This window comes from Misgurnus anguillicaudatus, chromosome 8, assembly GCF_027580225.2.
Source record: "Misgurnus anguillicaudatus chromosome 8, ASM2758022v2, whole genome shotgun sequence".
Taxonomy (NCBI): Eukaryota; Metazoa; Chordata; class Actinopteri; order Cypriniformes; family Cobitidae; genus Misgurnus; species Misgurnus anguillicaudatus.
The window spans coordinates 22,190,538-22,201,831 of NC_073344.2; the positions used below are offsets into that span (position 1 = coordinate 22,190,538).

Consider the following 11,294-nt stretch of genomic DNA (forward strand, 5'->3'; position numbering starts at 1 on the left):
ATGACGGGCTACATACCTGTTGTGATGAACTTCGCATCAAAGGCCCTCGAAAAAATAAGTCACCGGCCGCCACTGGCTAAAATATGTTATTGAGAAATTGGGAGACAAGGGGCTCAATTGGTATATTCAGGCCTTTTATGATTTTTTATATTTTTTCTCTAATTCACTTCTCTTTATTTATGAAATGTGCTGTCCAAATGTAACAACAAATAGAGGCAAAAAATATATATTGCGAATTATATCTTGTGTCTCATGAAAAAATAATGACCAATGATGCCCTGATATACTGTGTAATTGAGTATTAAGGCACAAGGGGTCTCAGATTTTGGTGCCCATTGTATTTTTAACCCCTACATGTATTTTTTGTATTGTTTTTATACAATAATTCACTTCTCTTGAAAGGGTGCTGTACAAGTTCATAATTATTAGTTACAGGGGAAAAAAGGCAAACAAAGAGTATTTCAACAAATATATGTGTGACCCACAAAACCAGTATTTGTAGCAATAGCCAACAATACATTGTATGGGTCAAAATTGTTGATTTTTTTGCTAAAAAATGATTAGGATATTAAGAAAAATTATGTTCCATGAAGATATTATGCCAGTTTTCTACTGTAAATATATATAAAAAAAATTATTTATTATTAATAATATGTATTGCTAAAGACTTCATTTTGCACCCTCAGATTCCAGATTTTCATAGTTGTATCTCGCCCCAAATATCGTCTTATCCTAACAAACCATACATCATTGGAAAGCTTTTTTATTCAGCTTTTAGTTTATGTATAAAAATGTCCAGTGCTGATATAATGCGCAATAGGGAAAAATAGGGACAAGGGGTATTTTTTGTGACCCCACTGTATATCCAGGCCCTACGTGTATCTTTATTATATTTTCGTATAATTTCCTTCTATTCATGTATCTACGATGCTGTGCAAATGTGTTAGTATGGTAAAAAGTAAAAAGACTAATTATATTTCAAAGCATATTGTGTCTCCCAAAGAAAAAATGACCAAGGCCTTGTACAATAATGCTACACTTGAAAGAAGTAGGATGAAGGTGTCATTAATAATTGAATAACCTAGTAGAACATAGTAAACAAATCAGCAGTGTATATTTTTCCTGTTATCCACACACATTGTTAATCTCCCAAGTCAACCCACAGGCTCTCAATCTGCCATTTCGCATTCGGCAATCGTCTAGCGCCTCCTGGCAACGGTTGCTATAGTGACAAACTACGTCACGCCTGACTTGGTTTCCATGGTCCTCGTGACGTGATCGACCGTGTAAAACGCTGTAGGAAACCCCGGATAGCCGTCACCATGGCTACTGGCGGGGGGGGAGGGGTGGAGTTTAGAGGAAGCGGAAGTGTCAGCGCAAGCGGAAGTGGTACTGCCCTGAATACCCCGAGCAGCGAAACGGAGGACAGCTTGATACTCCCATCGATAAGAGAAACAAATCAGGACTCGAAATATATTTAAATGTGAGTTACACCGCCCGTGAACGCCGTTCATGTGATATTGTGAACATTCTCGATGCATTTTGCTGTGATCTTGCTCATGAGAGCCCCCCTCATTATTGTCTATGGCGGAAGGTGTCTATTGTGGTTTTGGGCTGGGTACAAGGACTTAGGCCGAGGCGAGGGATGAGAAAACGACTATTGCTTATTCACCCCGATTATATTCGATGGTAGCGCGCGATTCCCGCTTGATTATCACACGAGCGCGTAACCGAAGTACTGCAGCGTTAAATGAATCTCGTCCGCACGGGAGGGATTGGTCAGCAACTCCCGCGTCTATTCGGTCGTCGTGAATGCTAACAGGCTAACTAGTCAACGATTAAATACATTAGACTACCAAAGCAGGCGCTTTGCGACGAGAGGTCTGTTTTATTGTCACTAATAACGGTTATACGCTCTTTCGGCGCGAATAATCAGCGCGAGACATTTAATTCCACAACGGAATGTGAGCCAGAGGGCGTTGCATCGGATGCTAACGGTGTTAGCGATGCGCTCCTAGTATGCTGCAATGCGTTATTAACCAGGTTTAACGATATAACGCGATAATAATGTATCGTTACTACGTATGTGTGTGTGTTGGAGTAATCGATGTACGTTAAGAAACTATAAAGCAATAACGTTTATTTAGTGAATAGTCGTCGGATCGGACGCACCGTGAGGGCCTTGATGCTGGCTTTGGTGTCTTGTTATCGTGACACACCTTTAAAATAAATATAATTCGACGTCGTCGTCTGTCATCCACAAAGTTTAAACCAAAACGTTTGGTTTTTACCTCAAGGCTCATCGGTTGCGTTAGATGGTCAGTTAACTAACCCACACACCTGCGGTTCGGATTCAGGAGCAGAACGGGTCACGTATCCCCGATTGACACCGTTACCTGACTTTATTCGGCCTTATCGTCTGGAGGGGTCACGCCCTAGGCGTTGTCACTCTGACGAATATCGGTATTGCGAATGTTGACATTCCCGATATTCCTTCAAAGAATTCTGGTTTCCAGAGTTGCGTGGTATTTGGTGACCTTGCACAAATGCAATGGGGGCAGATGTGATATCGAGCAGCTGTCTGGTACAAAACATTATCAGTCTGATATTACATTCATCAAGATAAAGCAGGGTGGGTAATATGGGGTTTCATCATAGGGGCTTCATTTAGACTTTGGACAGGTGTAATGTCACAATTGAGTAACTGTATGTTTTAACAATAGTTGCTTTTGAGATGATTTCAGATCTATTCTTTAAAGAAACACTCATTAGCTCGTTTTCCAGGTCCTCAGGAGTTGAACATTTGATTTTTACAACTTTGAAATCCATTCGGCTGATCTCCGGGTCTGTCGCTAGCACTTTTAGCATGGCTTGGCATGGTCCGTTGAATCGGATTGGACCATTGGCATCGTGCTCGGAAGTGAAGAGTATCGATATTTTTCTTATTTGGGGCTTGACCCTTCTGTGGTTGCATGGTGTACTAGGACCAACGGAAAATTAAAAGTTTAAATTTTCTAGGCCGATATGGCTAGGCACTATACTCTTAATCTGGCGTAATAATCAATAACTTGCTGCCGTACCATTGGTGCAGCAGGTGTAATGATAATACGAAGATCTCCGAAAATAGTCTATATATTTGGGCATTGCGTAATATCATTGCACCTGCTCTATCCAATTTTCTGTCGGTCTTAGTACACAATGTACCTAGAGAAGAGTCAAGTTTTAAATGGAAAAATATACACTCTTTGGTCATTTTTAAGCATGATGCTAATGGTCTAATCAGATTTAATGGATTATGCTAAGCTACGCTAAAAGTGGTAACGCCAGACCCGAAGATCAGCTGAATAGATTCCCAAACGGTAAAACTCAGATGTTTAACTCTAGGGGAGCTGGAAAATGAGCATATTTTCAGAAAAAGTGGAGTGTTCCTTTAACTATGGTTTTACTACAGTTAAAAAAAACATGGTTACTGTAGTAAAACCATAGTTACCACAAAATAGTCATGGTTTTGAAGACCATGGTTTTCAAAAAAACATTTAAGTCATGTTTACTGTAGTAAATCCATGGTTTTGCTTATAGTAATCAATACACACAAAAACATGGTTATTACGGTCATAAGGGTGGTATGACAGCACAGAAATCACTGCATCATTTACTAAAAGTTGAGAAATGTTATTCTTACATTAGAATTTGTGTCCCTGGACGACCAATCTTGAGTAGCATGGGTATATTTGTAAAAAATACATTGTATGGGTCAAAAAATTATATATTTTTTTCTTTTATAATTATTAGGGTATTAAGATCATGTTCCATGAAGATATTTTAAACATTTTCTAGAGTAAATATATCAAAACTGTTTTTTGTGAGTGGATGCAGTTGCTAAGGACTTCATTTGGACAACTATAAAGGCGATTTTCTCAATATTTAGATTTTTTTTTGCACCCACAAATTTCAGATTTTCAAATAGTTGTACCTCGGCCAAATCTTGTCCAATCCTAACAAACTATTCACAAAAAAGCTTATTTATTCTGCATACTCATTTATTTATACATCTCAGTTTTTAAAAAATTACACTTATGACTGATTTTGTGGTCCAGGGTCACGTTTGATTATTATTATAGGGGGTTAAAAATTTAGCAACTCAAGGCAGATATTTAGTGGGGGGGTTTTGTAAAGTGTAGTTTACAAATATTTATTGAAGTATAAAAATTGTTGTCTTTTTAAGGTTAATTCACTTACTATAATAAGCCTGTGTTGTGTATCACCAAAATAAACACAGGCCCCAAACTCTTTTTCCTTCTTTTAATGTTTTCATTTTACACTTAACATGATGTTTTATTGTTATAAATATGTGTGATTATGATCTAACACTAGCGAGTATTTTTGGAATAAAATAAACCCATTTTATTTCCATGATGTAATATGAGTATGTTGCCGTTTTAAAGTGAATAATGTTGCATTACAAAAAGGTACTTGTGCTAAAGTAAATCAAGTTTGTTTTGATTTCACACGTCTTTGTGAGTCACACTGTGCCGTTTACCAATAATAAAATGGCGTTATACTCTTATATGGGGCATTATTGATCTTGTTTACGCTTACACAGTGATTTAATGGATTGATTCCTCTCAGACTCTCATTGAAGGACACCTGAAGTAGCGCATTTGAGAAAACATGCTGGAACAAGCTGGTCATTGAGTACACATGAGTAGTCCTTCGTGGACACCCTGAGTATGGCTTCAGTATAACACAAATTTTGTGAGACCCAAATTTAATAAAACTACTTAGTGCGGGTCAAACTAAGCACTAATTTAAAGGTTGACCTCTGTATATCAAAAAGATCACCTGACTCCACCAAACAATACCAACTTGGATTATTTGACACCAGGGATTGAACTAATAAAGTGTCTAGCGCACTAGCAACTCATATCTCCATCCTCTCTTTCCGTGCAGTTGAATCATGGACAAGAGCGACCTCGTGCAGAAGGCTAAGCTCGCGGAGCAGGCCGAGCGATATGACGACATGGCCGCTTCCATGAAGGCCGTCACAGAGGGCGGTGTTGAGCTTTCCAACGAAGAGCGAAACCTGCTCTCCGTGGCCTACAAGAACGTCGTGGGCGCTCGTCGTTCGAGTTGGCGTGTGATCTCCAGTATCGAGCAGAAAACAGAGGGTAATGAGAAGAAACAGCAGATGGCGCGCGAATACCGCGAGAAGATCGAGGCTGAGCTTCAGGAAATTTGCAACGATGTGCTGGTGAGACATAGGAGATCTGAGACATTTCTTTATCTGGCATTTTTATAAATGGCTTATATTTGGTGATCAAGTTGGGTATTACTATTAGAGATAAACTACCTAAACCATTTTTTTATGTTAAATTGCCATTGAGGAAAAATTGGCTTCCAGTGGTTAGGTTCAGGTATCAGTGTGATGCGTAGGTTGAAATTTAGCGTAGGTTTATTTATTTATTTTTCCCGCACAGCCTTGTTACCAATGGAACGGAATGTGTTTCATGATTTTCCTTTTATCTCATATAAAGACATTTAATGAACTTGTTGTATTCATATGCAAGCCGCTTGTATGGAACTGTCTGAAGTGGTGCATTAGATTTTCAATGCAATGTTCTGCTTAAATATTTTTTTAATGTAAATGTTCAAAGCTTAATACCAGGTGCCCTTTGCTGTTTTAGGGTCTCCTGGAGAAGTACCTCATTCCCAATGCTAGCCAGGCAGAAAGCAAAGTTTTCTACCTGAAAATGAAGGGAGATTACTACAGATACCTGTCCGAGGTGGCATCCGGAGAATCCAAGAAAAGTGAGCATATTTACTTATAGATGTCTTGGATATTTAAGCAGTAAGCGTTAAGTATTTGTATTTGCACCGCCTTTTTAAAACATTTGCTTAGAAGGTTCCTTAAAGACAGCTACCTAATGAAGATAATAGATGGGAGATCGACCGTAGCAACCACCTACAACATTGTGCCTGCATGACTGCTTAGTTAAATATTTGTTTACTTTGCAGTCAAGTATTAAAAATATTACACATTGGTAACTCTGATGTTCCACTTATGAATTTGATTTGATTTTTGCCCAATCACAGCCACAGTGGACAACTCTCAGAAGGCTTACCAGGAGGCGTTTGAAATCAGCAAGAAGGAAATGCAGCCAACACACCCCATCAGGCTGGGTCTAGCTCTTAACTTTTCCGTCTTCTATTATGAAATCCTCAACACCCCAGAGCAGGCCTGCAGTTTGGCAAAGACGGTGAGAAAATTAAATGGTTCATCTGCACCTTGTTTTGTTTTTGGAGGATTGGTTATAGGGCTGCATAACGATTTATCGCAACTAATAGTCTGTCCTCATTTTTTTTTCTCTTTTAGCCAGTCTTTGAGAAGTTTTATTGCCGATTTTGTATTTTTTGTGTGGCTTCGTAGCTGTCATGCTCTATTTTGTCAAGTTCAGTCTCAGTAAGCTCTCTGTGTCTCGTCGTTGTTTGTTCTTCGTAGTTCAATTTTTGTTTTTTCGTCTTAATTGGGGACCCATTTGAATCGTCCAAATCTATCCACTCTTTAAATGTTTTGTTTTTTCCGTACATGTTAAAATTTAATGTCGAAATTTTCCATTGTTAATTGTGGTTGTCCAGTGTTTGTCACAAGATGGCGCCAAACGGTAATCATTGTTTGGCGCGGAGGGATTTTAAACATACAAGTATTATCGTCTATGCGTTATTACTTTGGAGCGGTTATTATTTGAAAAGAACGAACCTGCAAATGTCTCAACTGACCAATCAGAATCAAGCATTCCAGAGAGCCGTGTAATAAGTATATATAAATACACACGCATGCATGAATATATTTAAGGGTCACTGACGTGACGTTAATTATTTTTTGTTCGTGTGGTTCAATTTACTGTAAAAGGGTTAAAATTTCAAAGTAAATTTGCTGATTACTTGCATACATTCTTTTTTTTGAAAACATAGTCTAAAATTTCTAGTTTTATTTCATTTTGAAAGAATATTTGTGGGATAATTTCAAATATGTCAATTGGTGTAACTAGTATTTTTTTATCAAAATATAAAGGTATTAATTAAAAAAACTGAAATAAAATAAAATCATCTAGTTTAGTGTAATATGATTTTTTACATAAATTTTTACATAATTTGTCAAAGATTATTTAGAAAACAGAGCTGTTTTCAGCATATGTCAGGACAAATATTACAAAAACGCTTTAAAATGTACATTTAGAAATAACTAATCAAATTATATTTTAAACATAATTTAATTATGTTTATTTGTTTTAATTTTTTTGATGATTACGCTTACATGCCATCAATGTGTATAAAATATTTAATATTTATAATTTATTGGCGCAATCGGTGGTTACACCATTTGAAATTTTCAGCTCCATTCAGTCTTAACCTTCATAAAAATGGTGCAAATGTAATTTTTTATTGCATAAAATTAACATAAATACAATAGCCGTTTCTCAATGTCAAGGATACTTCCTTGGCAGGACTAGTCCTTACAAGTCACTTCCTTCAGAGGCTAGGCGAGGCTCCTTTTAAGCATTCGGAGAACACGTTAAATGGAACAGGCTAGCAAGTGCATGTCATTACGTGATTGAAAGGTGTGCTTTCGGTGCTGCGCGCATAGGATTGTGGGTGATTTCAGCGCGTGAAGAGCGCGAAGGATACAAATTTGCATCCTTTCCTGTATATGGGATATTTCTCGAACGAAGGACTCAGTCCTTGCCTGAAATTTCAAGGATCCTCGACATTGGAACAGTCCTTCGACGGACGTCAATGACGTAGCATCCTCGAAATTCTAGCTTCCGAGGATCCTTCCTTGATATTGAGAAACGGCTACTATGAGCATTGAAATAAACATGATGCGTGCTTTTAAAACAAGTTTTTTATAAAAAGATTTTTGAATTTCTCATTTTGCCAAACCATTTTTGTCACTGACCCTTAAATATTTACCCATGTATATACATTTTTATATTTATATATAATGTATATTATATAGTAATACTTAGTATTGAAATATTTGTTCTATTATTGTTTATAGACACATAATTATTATACACAGTACAAAACTTTTATTCTGCGATTAATCATTATGCAGCCCTAGTTGGCTACCATCTCAGTTTATGCAATCTAATGTTTATTTTTAAAAAATGCGTTACGGATGGTGCAACTAAACGCTAAATTAATATTTAAAGTAGGGCTGGGTATTGATTCAGATGTTCCAGATCGATTCGATTTCGATTCTTGTTTCGATTCCGATTCTCTGACTGATTTTTATTCTCGATTCAACTCAATAAATATAGATTTAATAGAAATACTATATTTATTAAAAAAGAACAATTAACATAAGTTTACAAGAGTAAATAATAAAAAGAAATTAAGAGCCTGTATATTAAACTCTTTTATTTTAGGTACACTTGGGTATATTAAAACAGAACCCATCTCTAATTTTCAAATTCATACAATTATGTTAAATACAATACAATTTTGATGCACGATGAAAAATGTATACTGAAAAAAGTTAATCTTACGTTCAATATCTGCGGAAATAAATATGAAAAGAAAATCAATTCATGGCCTTTGAGAATTTGAATCAACAATGTAACAAAACTGAAAAAAATTGCCCAGCCCTAATTTAAAGTGTCTTTGGGTGTGTACAGACATATGAATGATCTGATCCTCATGTTTACATTGACTTTAGGCTTTCGATGAGGCGATTGCTGAGCTGGACACTTTGAACGAGGACTCTTACAAAGACAGCACTCTGATCATGCAGTTACTAAGGGACAACCTCACTGTAAGTACCAATCCTTACCTCACTAGTTTATCTGCCAAGCCCCAAATGCAAGAAACATGAGCTTTGGGTGCTAAATAAAACTATATGACTTTAATGCATATTTGAGCTGCCTTAATTTAATAACACCTTGTATGGACACACATCAATGCCACTGTTTTGTCTCAAGATGCACACCAGTATTGTTTTTTTGTAAAAACGACTTAAATGTCCCAATATAACTAAAGCCTAGTCCAGGATTAATCTAAACCCTGTCCGGGAAACAACCCATAGTGAGATAAGTCACAAGTCGAATCTATATATTTGGCACATTAGTTTATGAGCAATACAGTACTTGAATACTCTGAATGTGTAAGCTAGCGTATTCACTTTAGGCTGATCATATATTAAAATGCGTTTTTCTTTCCTTCAGCTGTGGACATCAGAAAACCAGGGTGACGAGGCCGATGCCGGCGAGGGGGATAACTAAACGCGTTGCACTTCACTGTTAAACCCACCTACACTCTTTATCTTACACGTATACAGCCCATAATTCCCTGCTCCATCCACCTCACCTCTATCCACCTTTCTGTATGACGAGCAGCATGAATTGTACATGATCTACAAGTTTGTTCCCCTCATAGAGGCCATGAGAAACTGGGTGACTTTTGGTTTTCAAAGGCTGACTGTGTCTCAAACATGTGTTGTGTATTTGTTGGGAAACCCTCCTAAAAAAAAGAAAAGAAAAAAGAGGAATAGCGAAACGTTTTTCTATCCTTGTCCCCCTCCTAATCCCTCCTCTAACATTTTTAAAAGGTATATGTTCTCTCATAATCACAGATTATAATGCATTATAGTGTCCCCGTCTCTTTTTCCTCTCCAATAGTGTACTGGCCATTGCTGGTTTTATTCAAAGGTTATTAAACGATCCATTAATTTAACAAACACTGTGATGTTTAGTTTTTCCTCCTGGACGGCGTAACGGAAATCAGACGAGTAGCAGTACAATTCTGTTGCGGTCTCATACAGAAGGGATGAAAGCAGCCTGTATTGTGACACTGTATTGTGACTTACATGCATTACAATTACTGCTGTCACGTGCGTCGTTTTGTTTTGCGCACACGGCTAACAGCGAAATTAAAGGGACCCTAGGTTTGCTTTTTCATTTCTATTCAGTTTTAAGTACGAGTGAAGCATTCCATCACTATGTAACATTATGATTATAAATCTTTCGTGAACAAACTGGAGAGTTTCCTAATGTGCCGTCGCGAAGACGGTCGACATAAAGGTGCTGTTTGACATCAGTAAACGATTTTCCTGCTTTGTTCTACAGTTTTCTGCGCAAGAATCGCACCTCGGTTTAATAAAGATTGTAAAAGTTGTAAACAATTGTAGAAGTTAATATAAATTTGTCTTAAAACTTAATGTTGTAAACCTGCTTGTAACGAAACACGCGTCACCTTTTTCTCTGTTCATTTATTTTCTTACGAACTCCCCTATAGGAAGTCTCCAAGGATGATGCTCGAGTTTTCCCTTTCGATTGACGTCAGTGTAATTCGGATAGGAGTTTGCAGATTGGGAATGATTGTAAGTATTTGCGAAAAATTGTCGTACGGTGAGGATTTCAAAGGACCGAGAATATTTCTAGGGGTAGCTACTCACTCAGTGTCACAATACCTTGTCACATCACCATAACATTCCACATAGGTGTAGAGCTCATCTGTCTGACGCTAAAGACAATGTTCATGCACTGAAGTCGAAATCTTTCCCCTTAGCTGAACAAATGGCAGTTATTCTACGCTTGATAACAAAAAATACAGTAGTGAATGTGGAGCCGAGCCTGTCTGTATATCTGGTATCTCCGATTGCTTTGTTTTTACTGACCAGTATTCTGCCTAAAGTTCGCTTCTGTGACGGTTTCATTGCTTAGCGCGCACGTGGTTGTGAAAATTTAGACTAGCTTAAGGAAAAATGACAAAACGAGAAAAAAAATACAACCTGGTTATTGACGTAATACTAGATTTGTGTATGTCTTTTAAAAACGGTTCTAGTTTCACCTTACATGTTATAATCAGGAAAGTGTAAAAGACAATTTAAAGTGAAATAAAAGTTTTATCAGTTCCAAGTTTCGCTGTATTGTTTTTCACAGTGGTGTAAATTCGGTGCAAATCTGACTGGGAATGAAATGAAAATTACCTCATGTTTTACTCGCCTTCAAGCCATCCTATTTGTATATGACTTTCTTCTTTTAGCCAAACACAAACTATCTTGGATTATAATGGCAATGAATTATGCCCCATTCTTAAAGCTCCAAAAAGCACATCCATCAATCAAAAACTAATTTATACTGTTATTTATTGACTTCTGAGGTCGAGCGATGAGTTTTTGTAATGTTTGTTCAGAGGTGTAGCCTTACACCTGACCTTAGTGCGTATGGCTGTAGTTTAAATCTAAATGTTATTTTACAAAAACCCATCATTTCACCTTGGAGGATGTTTAATAG

The 11,294-nt window shown here is 37.2% G+C and overlaps 1 protein-coding gene across 1 annotated transcript; it reads left to right on the plus strand.

Moving 5' to 3' along the window:
* The first annotated feature begins 1,324 nt into the window (after positions 1-1,324).
* ywhaba (tyrosine 3-monooxygenase/tryptophan 5-monooxygenase activation protein, beta polypeptide a) lies at positions 1,325-10,912 on the plus strand. The gene is made up of 6 exons (XM_055214133.2): positions 1,325-1,483; positions 4,951-5,251; positions 5,685-5,808; positions 6,094-6,257; positions 8,720-8,815; positions 9,225-10,912. The coding sequence occupies exons 2-6, from the start codon at positions 4,958-4,960 to the stop codon at positions 9,279-9,281; spliced, it is 735 nt and encodes a 244-aa protein (XP_055070108.1). The 5' UTR covers positions 1,325-1,483; positions 4,951-4,957; the 3' UTR covers positions 9,282-10,912.
* The last annotated feature ends 382 nt before the right edge of the window (positions 10,913-11,294 follow it).

Bases quoted from the DNA above. Each gene is read 5' to 3' on its own strand.
- ywhaba (XM_055214133.2), top strand. From the start codon at position 4,958: ATGGACAAGAGCGACCTCGTGCAGAAGGCTAAGCTCGCGGAGCAGGCC. The intron at 5,809-6,093 runs GTGAGCATATTT...GCCCAATCACAG, and splicing joins ATCCGGAGAATCCAAGAAAA to CCACAGTGGACAACTCTCAG. The intron at 8,816-9,224 runs GTAAGTACCAAT...TCTTTCCTTCAG, and splicing joins TACTAAGGGACAACCTCACT to CTGTGGACATCAGAAAACCA.